Here is a 26960-nt window from a genome sequence, read left to right on the forward strand (position 1 = left end):
AGCTAATTGTGAGGTGCGGCGCTTTGAAATATAAAATATTAAGGAAAAGTACACTGTTAATGGTACTACTCTGAACAGCACTGATGTACATAAGGATCTGGGGGTTCAAGTCCATAGCTCCCCAAAAGTAGCCACACAATTAGATAGCGTGATTAAGGCAGTGAATGGCATGTTTGCCTTTATTGGTCAGGGAACTGAGTACAAGGGTCAGGATGTCATGTTGTAGCTTTATAAGGCTTTGGTTAAGTCACATTTAGAGCATTGCTTTCAATTCTGGCCGCCACATTACAGAGGCTTTGGAGAGGGTGCAGAAGAGGTTTACCAGGACGCTCCCTGCATGAGAGGGTATGAGTTACAAGGACAGGCGAGAAAAACTCCGGTTGTTTTCTTTGGACTGGCACAGGTTGCAGGGAAACTTGATAGAAGTTTATAAAATTATGAGGTGCATAGATAGGGCTGGTCAGAATCTTTTCTCCAGAGCTGAAAAGTCTAATACGAGGGGACATGCATTTAGTAAGGTTAGGAGGGAAAGTTCAGAGGAGAAGGGAGGGGCAAGTTTTTTTTAAACACAGTGGTAGGAATTTGAAACACTCTGCTAGGGGGTGCTGTAGATAACATAAGGGCATTTAAGGGGCTGTTAGATAAACACAAGAATATGCAAGGAATGGAGGGATATGGACCATGGCAGGCAGAAGGCATTAGTTTCATTTAGTGTCATGTTCAGCACACCATGGGCCGAAGGACCCATTCCCGTGCTGTGCAGGTGTAGGTACAATGTTCTAAGAAAAATTATCCTGGATGTAATTTTAAAAATTTTGCTCTCTTCCTATCTCGCTCAGTACAACTACCCCGGATAACATTTGGTTGAGTAAAATCCCTATTAGTACCTTATAGTTCTTTCATTCTTCTGAAATTTGATAACATATTTAATCCTCTGTTGTTCCCTGACTGTTTGAAGCTCTATACTACACATTGAACAGCATTTTGTTGTGTTTTGTGTTTTCTTTTGACTTCCAACCATACTACAGTATTCCATAATTTTGAAGGCCTGCTTCTCAATTTCTAACCTGCCCACCTAAAGTCTGCTGCAGGACCACATTTCTCTTCCTTCCTGTATCATTGCTCCTGACATGGAGCAGGACCTCTGACTGATCATCCTCACCCTTAAAAATTCCCTGAATTCTGTGACATCCTTGACCCTGGCCCTGGGAGACAACATAGCATCTTGGAGTCATGCCAATGGCCACAAAAGCCCCTGTCTACTCCCCTCATTTACGAATCCAATATCACTACTGACCCTCCACATTTCTTCCTCCAGCAGCTGGTGCTTATTGCCTTACCTGCGTCTGTTCTCCACAGAGGAGCCATCATTCTCACTGTTCTACAACACTGAAAAATAATGCAAATGGGGGATGCAACAGCCTCCCATCCCCGCCCTGTCTGCACTTCCTGAAACCACAGGGTGACCACGTGCTGAACCATGCTGTTCATGAACCTCTCAGCTTATGAATGCACTGTAATGCTCCCAGCTATTGCTCAAGCTCCAAAATCCAGAGACTGCATTACTCCAACAGGAGGCACCTCCTCACATATGGTCATCCAGACTGCCTGGAGCGTTGAGGAGATTCTTGGCGTCACGAGGGGGGAAAAATTGCTTTTTTGCAACCGAGGGTTTGAACATTCTGATATGAATTTCATTCAAACATCAACAGCCCTGTTTGCATGCATTCATATCCAAGTATTAGCTAAACTTGTTTCATTTATACACATTTTCCAATCCTCTCATGTGGTAGAGAGAAACAGGATGGCAACAATTCCCAATATGGATGTCAGAGCTGATAACTAGTGGCTCCAGCCACTTCCTCCTCTATGTCTCCACCTTGGACACAGTTCCCAACACTTCTGGGAATGGTCCACGTGCAGCATCCGCCTGCACCCTCCACCCACAGAGGTTGGTGTCAGACACGCACCAACCTCACCACATCCTTGTGGTACACCTCCAAACCACTTAAATGGCAAAGTGACTTCTAAGTGCTGTACTTTGGAGTGCACCAACTGTTTTCACTGCCATGAGGCTGCCAGGAAATTTTGCGCACAGGGACAGGCAACCATCTCAAGCATTGCTGCTGGTTGCACCTTAATGATTTTTGCTTGCTCTCTCAGTGCTCACAGCACCTTGGCTTTACACTGCCTCTTGCATTTGATGCCCTCAGCCAAAGACTAAAAGCTCACAGTCTAATTGCTGACTTGCCATTTTTAGTGGAAACGCAAAACTATGCATCTTATGACAATTGTCAGCAATGATCAATTAAAAAGGCAGACACAATGCTATACTGGACCATGCCACGTGAACATCACACCCACAGACCAAATGGGTCAAAAGGGACAGCCAAGGAACAGACTAACACGGAGGATCAGTGGAGGGCAGGCTAGATTACCCAAGCTCATCCTGCATTGCACCCTGCCAAATGCAACTTTTACTGCCTTCCTTCCTCATCTGAATCTCGAATGTGCAATGGAAATGGAAAATGGCTGACTCTACATATGTAGTGAGTGGTGTTAATTGATTTATTTCTGTTGGAGCATGCGGGCTGCATGTGGGAATGAAAGCAGGACCTTTAAAGGGCATTCGCTCACACACAGTGCACATTGAAGACAGATTAAATATAGTACCAGCATGTGAAACGGATGCAGTACTCAACTGTGGTCACAAGTAATACTGACCACATCACTCGCCATTGCAGGTTTTTCTTTTGACTCGTGAGGGGTGTGTGCTGCTGACTTGGCCAGCGTATACTGTCCATCCCTAGCTGCACTTGAAAATGTGGTAGTGAGCTGTTTTCTTAAACTGCTGCAGTACTTGTGCAGTCCATGCTGTTGAGCTAACAGAACTCACCAGCTTGCTAGGCCACTTCAGAAGGCAGTTCAGACTCAATTTCTGAGGAAGGGTCACCAGTCCCAAAACATTAACTCTGATTTTTATCTTCACAGATGTTGCCAGACCTGCTGAACTTTCCCAGCAATTCCTGTTTTTGTTTCAGACTCAACCACATTGCTGTGGCTCTGGAGTCACAGGCAGCCAGACCAGGTCAGATGGCAGGGTTCTTCCCCTAAAGTGAACCAGATGGGCTTTTCCAAAAATTGACAGTGGTTTCATGATCATCATTAGAGTCTTAATTCTTGACATTTATCAAATTCAAATTCCACCATCTGCCAGGGGGGATTCAAAACCGTGTCTGCAGAGCATTAATTAAGGTTTTGGATTAATAGACGAGCAAAAACACTATTACGTCACTACCTCACCAGTCAGCTCTGTGAAGGAGAAGTCAACACAAGTGACTTAAAAGTATTATACATAAGACACAATTCACAAAAAAAATCAAAAAATCTTACAAGCTGCACGAGGACACGGAGCTGATTTTACTGCGAACTAGAAGGATTTGACAACATGTTCTCGTACACAATGCTGGCTTTTTTGGGTTATACTGGCTGGCAAGGGTGCATGTGTATGTGGTGTTGGCAGTGGGCATGTGTATGCATGCACACAAGGTTTCAATAATCACATGGCACTGACATTCTCCTAAGCAGATCTGAATGACCTAGTTTGTGACGCATACATCAGAATATTCCATGGTCCCACTTTTTTGTAGTTCTCCATCATTTGCAAATGTTATGAATACTGACTATGCACTTCATGAAGGATCTGTTCTGTTTCTGGCAGTGTCCACACAGGCTCAATGGAACCATGACCAGTGGGTTAGTGTCACTGTGGTACAGCAAATGCACAGATGAACTGAGGCAGAACAAATATGCCCAAGGCTACCAGCAATGCCCAGCAGCTGCTGCGCAGGCTACACTTAAGTCACAGCACTAAGTCTCCTCAAGATGTGTGGGAGGTACAAGATTCCAGAGTCTCTCATCCTTGATATTATTTCCTCCACCTGTGAAAGGCTCATTGCTGCTACAGATTGAGGATGTCCAAGTCTATCAGCACAGAACTAAGCCAACTGTTGGAGCAGGGCTTGCAAACCAAAGGGGTGGGTAACCATCCTATCCCGATGGCAGTCAGGGGAGCAGTTGCTCTGAAATTTCATGCAAGGCTGCTTTCTAAGATCCTTATGCCATAGACATATCAAGGTTGTCACTAATATAACTTGCGCCAAATCAGACTGCTTCATCTTATTTTCCTATGACACAGTCAGTGCTACAGCCCTGGCAGTAGGCTTTGCCAACATAGCTAGCTTCCTTAAGTTGCAGGGGAATATGCTTCGCACATCTGGAAGTCATGGCAGCAAGGATGATAGAGAGGTACATGAGGCATACAGTCTAAGTCACGAAGGGGCCTTCTGCTGTGACTGACAAATGAAATAGCCCTTTGAAGGGCCTCACATAGCCCACAACCGTAGCTCACTTGATGAGGTTGACAAAAAAGTATTCCACCAGTCTGGACTGTGGCAGACATTTTTCTTTGTTTCCACAATGTATTTGTAATTTGGATAGGGATAGAATGCAACATGTATACTGCTTCCTTGCAATCCCTCTTGACCCCTTCAGTTCTGTGCTTCCTCATACTCCCACACAATTCTTTCACTTAAGTCTTTATCTCTCCATGTTAGTCCGAGCTCTTGGCCTGCAATGTAGCCATGTCAACTATCTGATTACACCCTGTCTCCCTGCTTAAGCCAGCATGGTGGTGCCTATTTATGACTTCCTCTCTGCAGTAACCTATGTACTCTAATGCAGAAAGGAGTTGTCCCCTTCAGAATTATTGTTCCATTTTGCTTTCTACCATGCTGTCCCCAAGTTCTACAACTGAGTTCCCCAACTTGGCCGCAATATCTGTGTCGCTTTCAGTGAACAGATCCCCTGGATTGGTCATGGCCAATCCCACTGACTAACTTGCAACAGCCCCAAATGATCAAACTCTGACTGATCTTTGTCTGGTTCCCAGATTGAATTACTGCTAATCTCTGGACTGACCGTGGCCACACCTCAAGACTGTAGTGATACAGAACTCCTGACCCTGATTGCCTCCAAGCCATTGGACTTAATTCAGACAATGCTCCTGACTCAATGTCAGTCACCCTTGACCTGATTGAGGATGACCCTCCTTAGACTTTGAGACATTTGATAGATGCACAGTGCATTTGCGGAATAAGCTGCTGACACATACTGTAGATGTAATATTGACACATCATGGTGCCATGTAGCAACATATCCAGCCCCTAGTCTGGTAAATGCTGGCAAACATGGTACATTTTCTGGCGTTACGTCTGCTAAAAGGCAAGGCAAGTCAGAGGTACTAGGGGCTAAGATCTGAAAGATATAACAAGACAAGACAAGGCAAGGCAGAGATGCTAAGAGCATCCAAGTGCATGCAAAGTGAGAAAGTGCTATAAGGCCAAGCTAAAAGCCCTGACATGCACCCTGCTCCATTGCATTTAATGTGTGCCTGTTCTGCACAGAAGTGGTCTGGCAGCGTCATTACAATGGAGGATGTTGGTATGCTTTAATGTGCAGTTTTGTAGCGATGAATTGTAATAAATAAGAGGTGGAGATATGGCGTGATGACGTAGTGAGGCTGCTGCATGTCTGATGCTACCCTTAGAGGAGGATGTAGATAGTCACTGGCCATGACGTCTGTCCCGAGATGGTGGGGAACGCAGGGCAAGATGGAAGTCCTGACGAATTAGAAAGCTAGAGTTGACAGATAACTGCTCAGACCTCCAAAATGCGAACTGGCAGCATCTCATCTCTTTCCAGTACCTGATAAAATAGCAAACTGCTTAGAAATGAGACGTGATTCAGTAACAAAAACGGGCCTACTGCCACTTACTGGAAAGATTTACATGTCACTGTTGAAACCTTGGATGGAAAATTTGGACTTCATTCCTTGCCATTAAGAATCTCAATTTTTCCAATTTCGCTATTCTTCATCAACTGACATGTCATTGTGCACCTTGATTAGAGGCTAAGATTCCACTCCGTGTCACCAAAGTGGACAAATTAGCAAATTCAGGTACAAGTATTGCAAAGAAAGATTACAGGCATTTTTGCAGAATGCTACTTGACATGAAGCAAACTGAGTTAAATAGGTAGCTGAATAGATTCTGCAGACAGGATAAAAGAAAGGATGGAGCATACAGTGATGGGGCCAAGATTAACTAGAGGGGAGTACATTTTAGGCCAAATGTGCTGTTCGTGTCCCTAACTTTCCTATGTTCTAACCACCAATTCAAACAACTTGGTTTAAAAATATGTGACGGCTGTAAAAAGTTAAAAATATAGTGAGCACACTTAAGGAAAACATTTTTATGTTCAGGTTGCTAGGGCACTTGAGCTATAATAGTTTTCATGCCAAATAGCTAACATTCTAAATAAGTAGAATGTCAAATTTCTTTCCACTCATCTCAAAAGGCAGTTATTTGCATGAGAAAACAACAGAATCAGTGGATCACATTATCTCCTTTGAGTCAATAGGTTGTTGGGTTAAGCGGCACTGCAGGACAATACCCCCATACCTCCTCCTCCACCCCCATCCCAGGCCCCAAGAAGACGTTCCACATTAAGCAGATGTTCATCTGCACATCTGTCAATGTGGTATACTGCATCCACTGTACCCGTTGTCGCCTCCTCTACATCGGGGAAACAAAGCGGAGGCTTTGGGACCGCTTTGCAGAATACCTACGCTTGGTTTGCAATAAACAACTGCACCTCCCAGTCACGAACCATTTCAACTCCACGTCCCATTCCTCAAACAACATGTCCATCACAGGCCTCCTGCAGTGCCACAATGATGCCACCCAAAGGTTGCAGGAACAGCAACTCATATTTTGCTTGGGAAACCTGCAGCCCAATGGTATCAATGTGGATTTCTCAAGCTTCAAGATCTCCCCTTCCCCTACTGCATCCCAAAACCAGCTGAAGTCTTCCCTGCCTCCATAACGTGTTCTTCCTCTCACCTATCCCCTCCTCCCACCTCAAGCCCCAACCCCATCTCTTACCTACTAACCTCATCCCGCTCCCTTGACCTGTCCATCCTCGCTGGATTAACCTATCTCCTCCCTACCTCCCCACCTCTCTACTGGCTCCATCCCCGCCTCTTTAACTTGTCTCTCTCCTCTCCACCTATCTTCTCCTCCATCCATCTTCGATCCGCTCCCCCCTCTCTCTATTTATTTCACAGCCCTCTCCCCCTCCCCCTCCCCCTTTTCTGAAGAAGGGTCTAGGTCCAAAACGTCAGCTCCTAAGATGCTGCTTGGCCTGCTGTGTTCATCCAGCTCTACACTTTGTTATCTCGGATTCTCCAGCATTTGCAGTTCCTATTATCTCTGTACTGAAGATCTGCTGGCTTTTGGTGGGGTGTTACACAATGATGCCCTCACCATGTAACGACATGAAAAAAATAGGAAGCTCGCCCTGTTTTCTGGCTGCCATCTATCTTTTAATAAACATCAGCAAAAATAGATGAATCTGTGGGAGCTTGACCTAAGCAAGTTAACAACCATGACTATCCACAATGATTAAACTGGCTGTTAAGTACTTTAGGATAGGATGTGGGACTAACTACCATGAATTTACACAGGGCTCTGTTAATCTCCCACCACAATGATGATGGAGATCATCATCACCACTGCTCCCAAAACCCACACAAAAACAGCATCAAGCTGCATATTCTGTTTTTCCAGAGTTTCTGTTCAACTCCCACTGGAGGAACATCTCCCAACAGAAATACCAGGCATGGTAAAAGCAAATTCCATCTTCCAGCTAACAATTCTGCAGAAAATAGTTACAAAATCACGTCCACCATACTCGAGAAAATGTAAGCTGTTTTTTATTTTAGTTTTTCTCCCTTAGTGATTTTCCTTACATTTTTGTAAAGGCTTATGCACCTACAAGCAAACACAGGTAGATTCATTGCAACTAACAGTTACCTTCAGCCAAAAAAAATTAAATATACACACCAGTAAAATTTATGTGTTTTAGTCCAAAAAGATCATAAATTATTGCTGATTCTTCCTCTTCAGTTGTTAGTATCATCACTCATTGAGCAAACATATAGGGTGATAAACTTCCTAAAACATACAAACTAGAAAATGTCATTAAAAGTTACTACAGAACTATTCAACAATCTCTTCCCAAATCTAATGCAGCCAAAACGTTGAAAAATTTGCTAAGATCTGAAAACACAGACAGGACAGGAATCACGGTGCACAATTAAACCAGCACTGTTGCTTCCGATACTTGCTGCAGGTAGATTCTGGATGGATAGCATCAATTGAAGTTTTTTTTAAATTAACCTGTAGTATTTAGAAAAGAAATCAATTTTGGCTGGAGCAGGTGCTGAAACTGGTCACAATAAAGGAGGAAGCTAGGAAAACATGGAACGCTAAAGATGACAGAAACGTTAATCCAAGAATTTACAACACCATGTTGAAGACAACAGTGCAGATCTAAGAAGAGGAGAGTTGTCATCTATTGCAAACTTTGCAAACGCAGTAGGACTAGGTGACTATGCCAGTTGATGCCAGGAGTGTAGTCCAAGGACTTTGATGCAATGCTTCAGAAATTCAAATTTGCAGGCGCAATCATGGTCAGTAAATGGATCATTAAGTGCTATATCCAACCAAACTTCATACCCTGCCTGATGTATCATATCTCTATCACTTAATTACTAAGAAGCACGGTTAGTCTGTGGACTGCAGCAGTGTGGGATCTCAGCAGACAGATAAAGGCCTAGTGAGTTCTGACTGACTGTTGCTGTAAGTTAGTTCAAAGTGGAAACTCAGCTGGTACATGTGATAATGGGAACTGCAGATGCTGGAGAATCCAAGACAACAAAGTGTGAAGCTGGATGAACACAGCAGGCCAAGCAGCATCTCAGGAGCACAAAAGCTGACGTTTCGGACCTAGACCCTTCATCAGAGAGGGGGACGGGGTGAGGGTTCTGGAATAAATAGGGAGAGAGGGGGAGGCGGCTCACCCGATCCCCATCTCTGATGAAGGGTCTCGGCTCGAAACGTCAGCTTTTGTGCTCCTGAAATGCTGCTTGGCCTGCTATGTTCATCCAGCTTCACACTTTGTTGTCTTGGATTCTCCAGCATCTGCAGTTCCCATTATCACTGATACAATTTTAACCTCACTGCGAAGCCTCTTCCAGGGATGTCTAACCTGAAGAAGTTACCCTCCTCCCTCCGGACCAACCTCAGGGAATCTCTCTCCCACTGCAACTCTCTTGTAATCTCTTCAGCCTTGAAACTGCTCGACCATGTCCTGAAGCAAACCAAGCACCACAGCCACATCACTCCACCTATCCTCTTTTCTCTCCATCTTCGGTCCGCCTCCCCCTCTCTCCATATTTATTCCAGTTCCCTCTCCCCATCCCCCTCTCTGATGAAGGGTCTAGGCCCGAAACGTCAGCTTTTGTGCTCCTGAGATGCTGCTTGGCCTGCTGTGTTCATCCAGCTTCACACTTTGTTGTCTTGGACTCAACTGGTACATCCCTTCTAAGGTCAGTTTTGGAGGCAAGATCAGATTAGGCAAGTAATATGCTTAATTAAACGAAAGTAGCTGCCTGATTTTGGCTGTTTGTCTAAATCAGTTGTTGGTTACAGTGTTGTCCATTAGTCAGCTAACCAAGACTGCTGTCAACCAAGTTAAGGTGGCAAAGTCTGAAGCAAAAGGATCTCAAGGTCAACCAAGACTATCTTCAGTTTCCTCGACTGAAATATTGCAGCCGTTTGACTAGCCATGTGGTAGGAACACTTGGATAATTAAAGACACTTAGAAGACAGTCACTCAGGGAATTTTTTAAATGGCTATCGGTAGTTTAAAGCAGAATAATGTTTGAATTGTGTAATAAAATTTCATTTCTAATGTTTCCTGTGTGGACTTCAGCACTATTGTGAAGATTACATCATGATAAGCAACAATAGAAAGTGGTTAGGTGTCCAGCTGTCAGGAAATGGAGAAATAAAGTTGCATAATCATAGGCACTACAGTCAGATGTGCCAGTTAGCCAGAGATACCGGATATATTTGATACCTTCTCCCCTACTTCCTCTTCCTAAGCTGATCAGTGCATACATGGTTACAAGGGCTGAATCTTCAAAATGGTGAGGTTCTGCAGGATGAAACCACGGTGAATTTTAAAACATTCTCTGGTGAATACTACACAAATCATCCAGAGATATCCAGTCAGCAGTGCAAGCTACTAAAATGCTTCTACAACCTCTTTAGTAGGCATCAATTTGCAACTAACCTAAAAAGTATTTGATGATGAGTCTAAATCGTGATGATGAGGGGATCTTGCCTGCTGTCGAATGCGTGCTCAGCTATGCTTGGTTAAAGAGAGCACTTAGATTTGAGCATTCAGGTTGAGGCCAGCAGCGCTGATGTCAAAACAGTATTACGAGCTGACTGATGTCACAATTTTATACTCTACACACCTCTGGTGCATGTTAGCCGTGACCAGGTGAACACTCCTACAAAAACTGCATCCAGCATGGTCACCATCAGAAATGTGATGTTTGACAGGGATGCCATTTTGGACCTGTACAGCTGCCAACAGCATCAGATGAGTGTGTTATAAGAAGCTGAACTTTCTAACCAAAGGTTTACTCATCATGAATTGAGGTAATTACTGACTAAAGTCAGTAAGTTATCTAAGATTCTCTTTCCTCCATGACAAAGACAATACAGATTCTAAAGAGGATTGTGGAGATCTGCTTACAAGGACGGGTCCAATAATGTCACCTTTCAGCTAGGAGGAAATGTTGGAGAAGTTAGGAATATTTTCCATGAAATTGGGAAGGTTAAAAGGAGATGTGACGCAAGTTTTAAAAATTATGAGGAGTTTAGAAAGCATGGATTGGGAGAAACGGATCCCACTTATGAAAAGATCGAGAACCAGTGAGCACCATTTAGCAAAAGCAGCAGAATGTTAGTAAGAAAAGTTTTGTTGCGCAGTAGATATTTGGGTACTGAATGCACATTCTGGAATTGTGGGACAGGCAGGTTCAACTGAGGCATTTGAAAAGGGGCAGATGATTTTACAGGGTTACAAGAAAAGGGTAGGGAATTGGCACTGTTAAAATGCTGAGAGAACTGGCACACACATGCTGGTTGAATGGCCTTGTGTGTCTTAATTTTGTGGTTATGTAATTCTCTCCCCAAAACAATGCTACATTAACTGAAATTGTGAAGACTGAATTCAATGTGTTTTTTCCTCTAGGCCAGTTTATGAAGTAAATGGATCAGAGGCAAATAAAAGGAACTAAAGTACAAAATAGACTGTGATAAAAGAGGCTCATAGAGCTGGTTATTCTGTTCCTATGAATCAATCCAGTTTTCTTTCTTTAGGGTCAAGTTCTTGAATAACATGGTGAATCCAGTTTAGAGACAAACAATTATGTGACAGAATTAGATCAGAGGGGAAATACATTGCAATAGTCAGCATCAGAATAAATACTGCTTCAATTTTAGTTTAAAAAGCTGAACTAATTAGGATTGTTCAATGAGGAACAACACCCCTAGAAACATAGAAACATCCTTTAAGTTTTAGGTGTAAAATGCTCAGTTTTATCAGTTTCACTTATTTTAAACAAGGGCACCACCAAGTGTTGTTATTCTTATATTACAGGAGTTAAATTCAGCAACTTTCATTTTTGGAATATTCAGTCACAAAGTCTGGAACATAATAATTGTAGGGTAGTGAAATATTCTGAACATAAGATGTCATGAAATCAAATGACCATAAAAACAGCCACAAAATATTAATAGAAAAAAACAAACATTTCTTTATTTGAAGAATGAATAAGAATACCAACAATTACACATTTAATTAAATAATATACATATATGCATGAACCTGAGAGGTTCTGAACTAAGTTATATCTGCAAAATGTGACTGAGTGAAAAAAAACTACATTCTGAACGAGATGCACAGTATAATTTTTGCAAACACTACATTGTGTTTGTTTGATGAACAAGTACATCAGTTATTTGTTTTTATCCTTTTATATATTTACTGACTCAAAATTAGCCTTAGGCACCATTTTAGCATCAAGTTAAATTATATTACATAAAAACTTCACTAATTTCCTAAAATGCTGCTCATACACTGAAAATCCAATCAATTTGTCTTGTTATTCTCTTACTCCTTCCTCTTAAGATTTGGTGTTATTACTTGAAGTACTTCCAACAAAAACAATTTCACCCATCTTCCTGTACTGAAATAGAAACATGGTGTATTCAAAAGGTATAATGTTAGTCAATCTATAAAAAGCAAGAGGAGGAATAACTTGCATTTAATGTAGTGATTTTCTTGACAATCAGATCTCAAAGTGCTTTACATCCAAGGAAGTACGTTCAACTGTAGCTACATTTGTGTAGGAATTGAAATAGGTGAATAAAGGATGATGCAACACAATAGTACAATAAAGTGTAGCAATATTATCCACTCATAAATAATTATACTACAGCCATATACCATAACAGCCACATACCATAATAGCCACAATGTTCCCTAGGGAAGGAAATCTGCTATCCTTACCTAGTCTAGCCTTCATGAGACTCCAAATCTGCAGCAACATTTTTAAACTCTTAACTGCCTTCTGAACTGATTCTAGCAAGCCAGTCAGTTCAAGTGCAGTTAGGGATGGTCAACAAATGCTGGCCTTGTCGTGATGCTCACATCCCATGAGAAAAAAAAGAAAAATACAATTTCAATATAAAAATATACCACAAATGACGAAAGAGAGAGATATCCAGGAATTAATTTTATGATTAGCATATTTGTGAATTCTGTCAACTGTATTGAAATAAACATTACTTACTCCAAATTTCATGTTTCAATTATGTCATACTCATTCAGCCAATCTAGAATTGCACAGTCCATTATATTGTGCTTACAATTCAAGTCTGTTTCCATATTGGCTAAATACAAGGAATATAAATATGAAAATCCAAATAACTGCAGCACTATTGCAGTGGGTAACTTCCTTGTAAATCTAACCTAAAGAAACATCAAATGTGAAAAACATCCGTACGTTTAAGGTTTAAAGAACCTTCAGAGTTATTTTTCATCTGTTTACTAACTGCAGTTACTTCATATTTATCCTGAAAAAGCAAAACAAAAGTTCAAATATAATGTTTTGTATTCCTAATCAGAAAAGAAGATTTCAACTTTTGCTTCCTTTGTTCTTGCATAGAATCATATAGCATGCAAATAGACCTTTTGGTCCAACTCATCCACACCTACCAAACATCCTAATCTGACCTCGTACCATCTGCAAGCATTTGGTCCATACCCCTTTAAAGCTTTCCTATTCATGCACCCATCCAGATGCCTTTTAAATGTTGCATTTGTACCAGTCTTCACTAATTCCTCTGGCAGGTCATTCCATACACACAGCCCCTGCTGCGTGAATAACTTTTCAGATTTTTAAGATTATTAGTTCTGTTTTCACAACACTTCTTGTACCTTTAAAGATATAGTAGAAATCAACTACTCAGCACGATTATTCAGTATAGATATGAAAAGAGAAAAAGGAACTATAAAGGTCCTTATTAGACTTTGTTAGCAAAACTCAAGTTAAATGTGTACTGGTGTATCACAGTGATGCAATTGGTGGCTGCTTACTTGAGACAAAGGGAAAATGCATTCGAGTTAGCCCTCTGGTTTGCATCTAGAAAAGCATGCGCTTGTTGGAGTGCACAAGTCAAGGTGTGGAGATCAAGTGTTATAAATGCATCATATTGTCCACAGCTTTACTTAAAGTCAGAGGCCAAACTTTTCAGGTGTCATTTGCATTGTGATATGTTGTTGAACAATGCACACTCAAGAAGGTGGGCCTTTCATTTTCAAGGGCAATTAGGCAGGTATTAGAGGCATTCAACAGTGATGATGCAAGTGCCCACTTAAGCAAAATAGATGCGTGTGGATTGTAGGGTGGGAAGAACTAATTGGGGAAAGGGAAGCTTTTCATTGTTTATAATTGGTCAAAAGTGTTCAAGAAAGCATAAGTGGTTGCTGGATAATACATTAATGTGTTCCTCCAAGAACAGAGCATGAGGAATACCAAACATACTTTCTGCATGTCACATGAATTACACAGAATTACACCAGAAAACTCAGTGATTATGCTTCAATCAATCTTTCTCATCAAATTCCCATTAAACAGCTTCACGCAGCCCCTCCCAAATATCTTTATTTTCCTTTCTCCTTCATCTGCTTTATCCAGCTTCAGCTTAAATGGATCTATCTCATTTGCCTCAAGTGTACACTGTGGTAGCGAGTCCCACATTCTAACCACTCTATGTAAAGAAGTTTCCCCCAATTTCCTGTTCTATTTCTTGGTGGCTGTCTTATATTTTTGGCTCTTCCTCCTTGTCTCTCCTTTAAGTTGAAACATTTTACATTGACCTATTACCTAACTGAATAATCTTAAAAATCTCTCAGTTCTGATACCATCCTTGTAAATCTTTTTACTACCTTCTCCAGTGCCTCCGTATTTCTTTAATAAATGTGGCAGATCTATCAAATAATTGTATGAGATGATAATTCTATCTGTTTTAGAAAATAAATTAATTTTGTTACTTTTCAATTCTATCCCTCCAGAAATGAAGCCGAGATATTTATTTGCATTATTTATAGTCTTACTAAATTATTCAACTTCTTTAAGTACCTTCTGTAGAAACTGCGTCCCTTGATCCTGCAGCTCCTCGACCTCATTTTGACTTCATTTCCAAATCACTATGCAATTTCCAAGACACACACACACACACACACACACACACACACACACACACACACAGTTATTTATATTGAAATTATTTTCATCAACATGAAGCAATTTATCTGAAAATCATTATAAATGTTTAAGCTGGTAGAAAATAAACAATCTTAACTTCCTACATATATAAAACTGAAGGAGTAAAGTGCTGTTTGAAAATCTTAATAGCTTTATCACATCATCTGTGATTTGAGTTAAATATATTTTTGCAACTTTAGTTTATGGTAGCATTGAAGAAAAACACTGATTTTTTTTATTAAAAAACAATCAGAATTTGCTTTGGAAGCTCCGTTCTACATTTGGTTTTGCAACTGTCTGCATGAGGTGGAGACCAATGCCAAAGAAGGCAAAACAGCTCAAACCACAAGAAATCCACTAACCTGATTTAACTTTTCCATGTTAAAAAAATATATTCCATAATTAGCACTTTCACTTTTAAAGGGAGGAGTTGTCAAGTTTAGCGATATGTCAAGAACTGTCTACTATATAAATAGAGCAACATGCATCATTTTGGAATCATTGCTCCAGTTGACACTCCACAAATTCAGAGGATAATCCATTTGGGTACTACATTGACTGTGGAGGCAAATTATGCTGGTAGGTTTGAGCTTCCATTTATGATCAATTTTTTAACGTACTTTCAAGATTCACAAGCAGTGAGGATTCATTCTGTTTATACTGTATGCTGTCCACTCTATTTTAACTATTTTCTAGCAAATTTTGTCATCTGTTTTAGCTTCATAATCTGCAAACTCTATAAAGTGGCTTGTTACAATATTGAGGAAAGATTTGGTATCTAAATTTAATTTGCATTAATTATAACAGCTTCTCTGGTAACATCTGTTACCAGAAAGTGCAGAAACAATTTAAAATTTACAATCTTAATTTGATAATATTTATGAATAATTCTATTGACTTCAAAAGAACACCTTCATACCAATGTTTCTATTAATTCCTATTGATCCTTTTATAGATTTGAACATCAAACATGGATTCCAAACAAGTCTGTGCTGTTCTGCTGTTACTATCTGTAACTCTGGTCCATGGAACAGGATACAATAGATATGCCTTTGTAAGGAAAAATGTAAAAAGTCACGGAGGTAAAATTAAAAATTTCACTTTTTTCAGCACTTAATATTAAAATATATAAAATTCTAGAAAGCTTAACAGAAAACTTAAATGGTTCTCTTTGAAAATGGTTATCTCCCACAACCCACAATGAGATTTACTTTATGTCCTTGAAATTACAATGTTGTTCCTCTGCCAAATGTGGAAAGAAAGAAACTAGTCTGTGTCCTGAGATGCTGCTTGGCCTGCTGTGTTCATCCAGCCTCACATTTTATTACACTAGTGTATCTGTGTATTAATGTTTTAGAGATGGGGAGAGATGGGGATCGTTTATTTTTCCTGCAGGTTTTCTCAGGCACATCCTATGACAGATAGTGACATCAAGAACTGAAACAATGCAGTGTAGCAGTTGGAGCCCACGCTGCCAGCTTTGCCACGCTGACTGATAGCACATGAAAGCAGTCCCACAAAATGCCTAAGTCTTGATCATAACATACTTTAAATTCAATGTGGCATGGACTTAATGTCTGTAAGTACCTTGTCTTCTTAAAAAACATTTCTGCCATATTATGAAGCAGATGTATTGCAATATAAACAGGTGCATGAGAAGTCATTATGAGGTGCTTAGGTATGTTATTTAAAAGGATTGCTTACATCTTAAAAAATTAAGCATTTAATTAATTTGGCAAATTTTCAGATTACATTTCTATCCACTTAAAAATATACAAAAAACCTGATCAATTCCTGCAAGGTGGTTAAAGAAAATTTAAAAAACAGTCAAGATGCCATACTAGACCACAGATTAATCTTTCAATAGAGGCACAAGACTGGCAGTGGTTTTAACCTGAGGGTTACCACACCTCAGGCAAGGGAAAAGGTTGAGAAACCTCAGCTGGTGTGGGAATTGAACCTCATCATAAACGAGGCACCTGAACTAACCAAGCCCTTAAAGTATCTAAAGCTTTCCTCTGTAAAACTTTTGAAGAAAATATCAAACATTGTACGAAAAAGATGATGGAGAAAAACTAAAGGCTCAGCTTTTGTAGCACACAAAATGTTAATAGAAGAGTTGGAAATCTTCTACAAAATGTGCAAAACTTAATCCTTTACATCTGGTAGACATTCCAAGAGCACTAATTACGTACATTTACCATCAAAATAGCTATACCACTAGTACAGGTTAATTAAGAGCTTAGTTTGCAATTGTCATGTTTATCAATACTGCAACAATGGTTATTACTTTTAGTGCAAACAATAATCTAGTGCCTGAAACAAGGCAGATTTCTTCTGCAAAAGTAGTCAGCATAATCCTGCAGCTGTTGTTTACTTGGCAACATGTAGAGGGCAGAACTATCTCATAGGAAGTGCTAATAAAGATATTCACTTAAAGGACATCTTTACAAAACTTTCAAGGAAAGTAACTTTTCGGTGATGATCACTTTTAACCTTTTGAGAAATCTCCGTCCTTTAAAGGAAGTTGCCTGCTTTCACTTACGCTCTGAAAAAGTTGTGAAGTATCAAAATGAGGGCAAAGAATTATGGACATTTAATCAAGTTTATCTTGGTGGAGTAAGCGCAATGTGCTTAGATTCCAATGCATTTATCCTCAATGGCCACTAAACAAATCTAAATAACTTCAAATGCAGCTATATTATATGTGAAATAAGTTGAACCAGATTTAATAAGCCACATCAATACAAGTCATATGACTACAAATTGGTACTGTCATATATCACCAAACAACCATGATTCAGTGATAACAATCTAGCTTCTAAGTCAAAAGCCTCAATCTAGAATTTGAGTGCATTATTTCGACATGCGCTTTATTGCAGTGCTGAACAACTAGTGAATGATTAAGAGTTCTTACTTTTAGATAAGGAATTTGCCTGTCTACCCTCTAAAATTAGTAGAAAATTTGTTTGCTGTACTTGAAGAGCAGTAAGATCTCTTGTACTTCAATCAATATTTATCACTCAACCGGCATCGCTAAAACAAGTTATCTGATCATTTTTCTCACTGCTACTTAAGGTAGCTTGCTGTGCGAAAACTGGTTGCAGTATATTCTTACAAGTGAGTATGTAAGTGAACCATTTTCAGCTACTCTGGCATCATTAAAGGCATTTTGCGAATACAAGTTTTTATTTTCTCTTTCTAATGGGTTTGCATGCCAATGACCTGCCTATTTATTCTATTTTAAAGAATGTTTGAATCAATGTACCATAGTTTTGAGGAAGGGTCACTTAGCCCAAAACGTTAACTATGATTTCTCGCCACAGATGCTACCAGCTCTTTTGAGCTTTTCCAGCAATTTATGATTTTGTTTTTCATTTATACACCATCTGCAGTTCTTGTGCTCTTTTTAACCGTAGTTGATATTCTGATATTCAAGGAATTGATTTTAATGTTAATAATGTCAGAGTGCAACTATAATAAAATTGAATTTCTAGAATTTAAAGCTAAATGTTGAGACCTAAATGAAATTAACCCATGCGCAAATAAATAGATTGTTGACCCTAGTTAGTCGAGATTAAAATATTTTAATACAAACAATTGCAGTCAGACGTTGCCTATAGATATTTAAGTGGCTCTGCTAAATGCACTATTCTGCAGGCAAAGGCATAACACAATTGTTATGAGTCAAGTAGCCTCCTGCTTCTTCTACAATCCCTGCTAAGTATTATCATAAAAATGAACTGCTGAAGTGTGCTCTGAGAATAAAACTCAAAAAAACTTAAATGGAAGCCTCCTTATTTTTAAGTTGTATCCCCAGTTGTCACCCACACTAGCAAATGCCCTAGGGATATCTTATATTTCAAATTTCACTACCTTTGGTATGTACCTATTCTCAAAATATATTACTCTATACTTCCTCAACAGTTATCTATCCAATTTACTAACCTACGTCTTCCTCAAGTTAAGTCTGCACGGTTGATTACAGACAGTAGGTAGAATTTAATACCAGTGACAGGAGTCCTGCCTGCCAGCTGAAGAATTTGCAGAATCCCTACATTTCCTGGACTGGGGAATCCCCACCAGAATTAAGTGCCCATCAGTTACTTGACTCGACATCAGTGCCTTGCCAGGAATTAGACTAATCAGTGACTAAGGGTGCTCCATTGTATGTGAGTACCAGTGAAAGTGACAACTGCTGCCAGTAATGCTCCCAACCAGAAGCACATCACAGATACGATACCAGTGGTAGTGGGTTAAAGCCATTAAGTGGGTAGTAATTACTCAATTACATCATCTATAAGCTTTCCCATTCTAATTTAATTGAACAGAGTTGTCTAGCCACACCCTCACACCTGAATTATGACCCCTCCCCCTTCAAACCTTCCACCAGAAAAGGCATGAAATTCTGCCCATTATTTCCACATTGAACATCCAAATTGCTGTAATCAATGTAGGCAAATCCAGATCTTGAAATAACAAGCTATATGTTTTATAGCTTGTAAAGCATCACCGTTTACTGCAACATTGGTTCACGATTACATGGATTTCACTGATACTGATCCTATGCCCTAGTTCAGTGAGCCTTCAGCTCACATTGACAAGCAACTTGCCAACTGTATTCTGATAAACATCAAAATTGAAAATGGTTGAGGACTTGAGCTGAGTTAAGAGCCAGGGATCTACCAGTCACCTTACCAAAAATTTACACTTATCCTTTGAACAGAAATATGTAAATTAGAAGCAGGTGGTGGTCACTTAGAACCTCAAGCCTGCTCCATAATGGCTGACCTGATTATTCCGTATTCCCATCCACCCCCAATGATCTTTGGCACCCCCTTTTTCTCAAGACTCTACCTTAAAAATATTCCAAGATTTTGCTTCTACATCCTTTTTGGGAAGTGTTCCAAAGATTTACAGCCCTCTGAGTGAAAAACTTTCTCCACATTCTGTCTTAAATGAACTACAAGAAACATCCTCTCCACATCCATCCTGTCAGGACCCCTCAGAAATCATTTCAACTGAGTTGCTTCTTAATCGTCTAAACTCCAGCAAATGCAAACTTAGCCTATTCAACCTTTTATCATAAGACAACATATCCATCCAAGACGTTATGTCTCAGGAACCTTCCCTGAACTGCTTCCAATGCATTTATACATTTCCTGAGCTAAGAAAATCAATAGTAGTCCAGACATAGTCACAACAATGCCCTGTAAAACACGCACAACCACCTTACTTTTGCTGTCAATTCCCCTTGCAGTAAAATTAGTTGCTGTACCTGCATGCTAAACATTTGTAATTCATAAATGATGACTCCCAAGTCACTGTGAAGGTCTGTGATGCAAGCTATCATTTAGTTAATGTTTCTTTTCTTTTTAAGTTCTTCTTGCCAAAACAGGTATTTGCATATTTCCAATGTCATGCACATTTGTAGGATCTTTGGCCACTCACTTAATGTATCTTAATCCTTTTCAAAACTTACTGTCCTGTCTCTTTTGCTATCAATGCCTTCAGTTCCTGTATTGAATCCAAGTCATTTATATAAATTGGAAAAGCTGAGGTACCAGGCATTGACCTTTATGGCACACAATTCATTATATCTTATTAAACTCAAAATGATCCATTCATGTTCACTCTTTTTCCTGCTAGCAAACCAATCATCTATTCATGACAATATCTTTCCATATATAAATAAGCTGTCACTTTCTGCAGTTAACTTTGTGATACTTTATCAAATATCTTCTAAAAAGTATCAAAAATCTTCTAAGATGCTTTAAGTGCAAAGATGAACTTTACTGAAGTTGCAGTAAATATTGCATAATAAATAAGTTAATATTAAAACGCATGAAGATTATCAAATAGGGTTTTAAAAAAAGCATAACAGCTACCTGTATTTTTTAGCAGCTAATGGTTATTCAAATTAAAAATGTAAACACGTCTTTCATTTCCCAGGATAATTTGATTTGATTTGATTTGCTTTTAAGATTCAGTGAAAGGTAATGTATTGAGTGCTAACCAGAGAAATCATACCTTTCATTAGTACATCAGAGCAACAGAACAGAATGCAGAAATTAGCTTTAGAGCTACAGAGAAAGTGCAGGGCAATTTAGCTGAAAATAGGGCGTGACTAAAATATCAGATGGAGAATCAATTTTCTTGTTCAGCATGGACAAATTGGACTCAAGGGACTGTTTCTATGCCATATGACTCAATTTAAACTTTGACAATGCTAACAGCTAAGTGACAGTCAAAACTTTGAAATGACTTTCACACAACTGTGTTGAAAACATAGTTGCAGAACTTGATAACCAGTTACTGCACTTGCAGCCTGCCAAGTTCTTCCATTTGTAATATATTTTGGATTAATCCCTTTTAAACTTAAATGGGAAGTTTTCATTGAACATAAGCCAACATGTCTGAAAACCCTAAAGGGACTGTAAATGTTCTATCCACTTTTAAGCTATCCAACAAAGCAGAACTCTCAGATTTATTTTTCCTCTGTGTTTCTATCAAGGATAACACACAGGAGATGTCTACTTCACCGCACATCACAAAATCTGGGTCATTAACTTGGTTTACAATTAAGCACTGAGAGTACTCTAATTGTCAGAGTTACTGGGTGTCAGACCAGGTCTGCTCTCAGGTGTATGTTAATAATATTTAGTGGGCACTATTTGAATGATAGCATTGAATTCTTTTTGCTGCCCTGGTCAATATTTATTCCTCAGCCTACGTAGGTTCATCAAAAACAGTTTAATTGGTCATTTATTCTTGTGCAAAGTGATCCCCATATTTCCTAACATAATGCCAGCAATTGCACTTCAAAACTAACCAATGGTTTTGAAGCGTTTTCAGACATTAAGAGAGCTAGAAAGTTCCAAGTTCTTTCTATCATGCATTTATGGCTAATAATATGTAGCATTTGCTATTATGTGATTGACTTGGGGAGGCGAACACAAGTTAGAAGGTTATTCAAAATTACCATCTGGGAAGAATGCCAAAGTGACAGTTGATGTCTATGCTTCCAGAATAGAAGTACAGATCAACATGGGTTTCTAATAATCACTTCTGCATAAAGCTCTGTGCACAATGTGAAGAATTACAATATTCATGTTACATTCTAATCTTATGCCCTCAGACTATGCTATCCCTAATAGCAGTTTTTTTTCAGTTTTTCCAGGGCTGAGCAATCGGAAATTGGAAACCTGCGCCACTTTTATATAACTTAGGAACAGTTATCTTGCAGCGCATTCTACGTTACACAGCCTATTGTTAGCTAATTCAGCACAAATAGTAAATCAAGCAAGAGTTCTTGGTTATGTGTATGACCAGATTCACTGCTGAATTAGACAGTCTGTTTTTGTCAACAGTGAATGTTAAGTGCTTTGCGAGGCTAGAAGACTAATGCAGTTCAGGCCACAGTCAGATCAGCCATAATCTTCACAAATTGCAGAGTAGGCTCAATGAATCTGGTGACCTGTACCTGTTCCTAATCATACATCATACAATCTAATTCACAGTACACAATTATTGAGTTATCCAAAATCTTGTTAGCTTTTTTTCAGGTTTTACTTTCTTACCTGAACATAGTTGATGCAACACTTATTTCACAAACTAAATCAGTTGAGCTTGCTCTTATTATTTTGCTAGATATATTTTGGCTGGGCAACTGGATTGCAATTTTGTACAGAACTTGGGTGCACACCTAAGTGGTCACTTTGCCATCATACTGAGGGACTGCCACACCAGCTTTCATAAGACATCAAACTGATCTCCTGTATACCTGTCAGGCTGGTACGACCGATCACATAGCACTTTGCAAAGTTAAGCAAGGAGTTTTTCTAAAGTCAAGCCTAACATTAATAATCAAACAAGAACAGATTCACTGCTCAGCACTGCACTAATTAGCTGCTACATTTCCCGACAATACAACAAAAATGAAAGCTTTTTCTCCTTTAAAGGTAATCCACTTCACTGTGAAACACTTTGTGATACCCTACGATACCATACATGTGCAGGGTCCTTCTTTAAAAACAAGTCAAGCTTTTCAAAATGCTGCATTTATTCATCACCTACTTTTATTGTATTTCTCTTTCTTAAACCACAGATTACAATGTAAAAGCATATGAATCTCAGAACTCTGAAGATGAGGGATATGAAGACAATGATGAAAGCAGAGGTAAGCAACATGCAGACTCTGCACATATTAACAGGTTGGGCATCTGAAACCTCTTCAGCAACAAGGCAAATGTGGAAGCTAAATTCAAAATTGTCAATGAGATGGTATCATTGAACTGAGGTTGATTTTCAAGCGACCACATTCATAAAATTGCACTTGCCTAATTTTCACTGCGATTTCTAAAGAAACATTACTTAAAAATGATCAGTGAATTCTACGAGATTTTTAAAAAAGAAATTCAATTCAAAACGGCAGAATCTAAACTATGCTTCATTTTTGAACTGTAGATGTAGGAGGAGAACGTGGCCCACCAGGTCCTCCTGGGCCACGGGGCCCACCAGGACCACCTGGGAAAACAGGCATTGGAATGGCAGGCGCCCCTGGAAAGCCTGGAATGCCAGGAGCACCAGGAATGCCAGGAATGGGAAAACCAGGAATGCCAGGAGCTCCGGGAAAGTCAGGTGAAAGAGGAGCTCCAGGATCAAAAGGCGATAGAGGATCACAAGGGATGCCAGGACCTAAAGGCAATCCAGGAGCACCAGGATATCCCGGGCCAGCAGGACTGGCTACTGTTGGCAAACCAGGTCCACAGGGGGCACCAGGTGCCACAGGGGCACCAGGTCAACCCGGAGAAAAAGGAATGCCAGGGCATATGGGTCTTCCTGGACCAAAAGGGGAAAAGGGAATAGGACTTCCAGGGCACCCTGGTGGCAGAGGGGCAACAGGACCACAGGGGCCTGCAGGACCGCCTGGACCAGCAGGATTAGGAAGTGCTGGAGCCCCTGGCCGTCCGGGTCCACCTGGTGAGAAAGGTGCAACGGGCGCTCCAGGTGAACCAGGATATCCAGGTGCACCAGGCCAAAAAGGACCGCCAGGAAATCCCGGTCTTCCAGGACGTGGAAAACCAGGAGCACCAGGTGAACCAGGGGCACCTGGGGCTCCCGGAAGCAAGGGTAATCCTGGTCCACAGGGTTTACCTGGTGCACCTGGATTGCCAGGTTTCGGAAAACCAGGTGTACCCGGACTCAAAGGAGAACCTGGTCCCATGGGCCCTGTTGGTTACCCAGGAGAGAAAGGAGAGGCAGGAGCAACTGGGGCACCTGGAGAACGTGGACCTGTTGGGCCAATAGGTTCTCCTGGACCACAGGGTGCCAGGGGCTCACCAGGTGCTAATGGTGCACCAGGAGAGAAAGGGCAACCAGGTCCAGCTGGCACTCGTGGATACCCAGGGCTAAAGGGTGAAGCAGGCCCTGGCGGTGCCCCAGGTAAATCAGGAGCTCCAGGAATACCAGGTAGACCAGGTCAAGCAGGACCACAAGGACCAACTGGTGCAAAAGGTAGTATGGGAGCTCCTGGCTCACCAGGTAAAGGAGGAAGTCCTGGTCCCCCAGGCCGTCAAGGACCACCAGGCTATCCTGGTGAAGCCGGATCAAGAGGAAGTGCAGGACCACCTGGTCCAAGAGGTCCACCTGGCCCTCAAGGTTCTCAAGGGTTTTCAGGGGAAAAGGGAGATCCAGGCCCTCCTGGTCCACCAGGTCCTCCTGGAAATTATTATGGGAAAATGGCAAGTGGCTCACCAGGTGCACCAGGGCTGAAAGGGCCACCTGGACCTCCAGGCCAACCAGGCCTCCCTGGACCACCAGGCCCACCAGCAGAAGTGATCATGTCCCCAGGCAAATACGATTATAGTGGCTACATCAAGTCAGGAGAACCTTCAGCTGGGTTACTCAGTCCATATCCAGCTTTTACAGCCATTCTTTCCCATTCGTATTATCCAGCTGGACAATCTATAGCATTTGATAAAATACTGACCAATTCAAATAATAACTACGATCCATCAACTGGTATTTTCACATGCGAAATATCTGGAATCTATCAATTTAATTATCAAATACAAGTTAAGGGAGCAAACGTTTGGGTTGGATTATACAAAAATGACGAGGCAGTGATGTACTCTTACGATGATTACACGGAAGGTTATGTTGATCAGATCTCAGGTAGTGTCACATTATACCTACATGAGAATGACCAGATCTATGTACAGTTACCCACGGAAGAGTCTAATGGCTTGTATTCTTCTGACCTCATGTATTCATCATTCTCAGGGTTTCTAATTGTCCATTCATGATATGCACCAGCTTGAAACATGGACTTGACTAGATGATCCATGTTCTATTCCACGTGACGTTAACAAAATTCAGTTAATGGCGCAAAACAAAAGAAAGGACAACAGGTGAATAGAAGGGTAGCTATTGTTACATTAAGAAACATACAGTTCTGCCCAGTCAACTGCTGTATTGTCATCATCCGCAAAATGTCATTTACTTGAAACAAGGTGCTTTAGGTTTATGGCATGTACCCAGGCAACAGAGATGAAATTAGTCTTCTCATGAAATATTTCACAAAGTTACTTTATTATTCTATTTTTAAAAGAAACTCTTTGTCATAATATCAACTCAATATTTCGCTGTCCTTCTATGTGCAGAAAATATTGGTGCAAAAATATATTTGTACTTGACATTTACAGTTTCACTGGTGCTCAGCATTAGCAGCTAATCATCTTATTCTGATTTAATTAAAGTCAGTCTGGAATTCCAATCATGTCCAATTACAAGTTTCTTTAAATTCAACTACAATGTTTAATAACATCTTTGTGTCAAGATCAGTTTAATCCCATTGTTCTTTGTGTTTCAATAGTAAATTACATTACTTACTTTGCTTTTCCATTTGTAAAAAGCACCTTATTAATGCTAAATCAACCTAAGTGACATTGATCATGTATGTATTCTCCAAAAAATGTGTCTAAAGTACAGCCACATAAATTATACTATTACAAATCACAAAATACTTCTATACGAAATTGATCTCTGACATAGTGGGTTTTTCAAGTAATGCAGTATCACAAGTGCATTTTTGTTACTGTGCAGTTAAATAAACGGTGATTGTTACAAATTTCAAGTCTACACTGAATATTCTTACAAATCGAGCATCCGTGGTTAAATTCATAAGGTGACCTTACATCCACTTTGATAAGGAAGATAGCTCTATTGCCAAATATGTTCTTCAGAGCTGACACGACCTAGTTGGGGATGGTGGTAAGGGGAGTGATCAGTAACACTACTTATTATCTGCAGTGGCTCCTGAGACCTTGTAATGCTAATTCTGATTGATTGAACGTGAAATACATGAATGAAAAGAATACTGCTTAACATCAAATATTATTTACTATTTAATTTATAACATCAAAATTACAAGGCTTTTGTTCTTCAAACAGACCCACATCAATTCATATTTCTTTATTCCAGAAATGACTGCCTATAATTTAATAAGAGTGATTCCTCTGTCACTGCTCCAGCCCCACTAATACTTTGATCCAAAGTAAAAATCAAAAAGGTAAATCCGTGACCCAGCTACAGCTTTATGTATTGATAAAATGAGATTTCAGTCAAAACTATAACATCATAACTAACAAATACTCTCTGCTTCCATCTTTGTTGCAAGAACTAATGAAACTGGCATTGTGAATTTAGCTGGAGCTCTTCATGTCCTCATAGTAGCAACAGCTTACATTTAGATAGCATTCTTAAAACAAAAAATAAATTTTTCATGATGCTTCACAGAAAAAAATATCAGGCACAGTTGACACCAGCTTGTAAAAATTGGGTATTACTATGTGTGTACAAATGCTGACGAAAAAAGTAGATCCTAGGAGAAACTTAACAGAGGACTTTGAAGCAATGAGGTGGAGAGATATGGAAGGGAACTCCAGCATTTAAAGCCTGGACCAATGAAGATTTAGCTGCAATGACACAAGAATGCAGTGATCCAGAGGCAGCAGAAATTGAAGGAGTAAAGATCTCACAGAGGGGTTGTAGGGCTTGAAGCTACAAAGATAGGGTGAGGCAACAACTGGAAATTTGAAAATAGAATGAAAATTTTAAAATTTATGTTTGGAAGCCAATATAGATC

General features: G+C 40.1%; 2 protein-coding genes across 2 annotated transcripts in view; one reads left to right on the forward strand and one right to left on the reverse strand.

Annotated features, from left to right (window-relative positions):
- nt5dc1 (5'-nucleotidase domain containing 1) overlaps positions 1-26960 on the reverse strand; it is a 514716-nt gene that overhangs the window by 353196 nt on the left and 134560 nt on the right. The window lies entirely within an intron of this gene.
- On the forward strand, positions 15329-25119 carry LOC132209544 (collagen alpha-1(X) chain-like). The gene is made up of 4 exons (XM_059645368.1): positions 15329-15391; positions 15768-15894; positions 22920-22991; positions 23279-25119. The coding sequence occupies exons 2-4, from the start codon at positions 15783-15785 to the stop codon at positions 25117-25119; spliced, it is 2025 nt and encodes a 674-aa protein (XP_059501351.1). The 5' UTR covers positions 15329-15391; positions 15768-15782.

The sequence above is a fragment of the Stegostoma tigrinum genome, chromosome 4 (genome assembly GCF_030684315.1).
Source record: "Stegostoma tigrinum isolate sSteTig4 chromosome 4, sSteTig4.hap1, whole genome shotgun sequence".
NCBI lineage: Eukaryota > Metazoa > Chordata > Chondrichthyes > Orectolobiformes > Stegostomatidae > Stegostoma > Stegostoma tigrinum.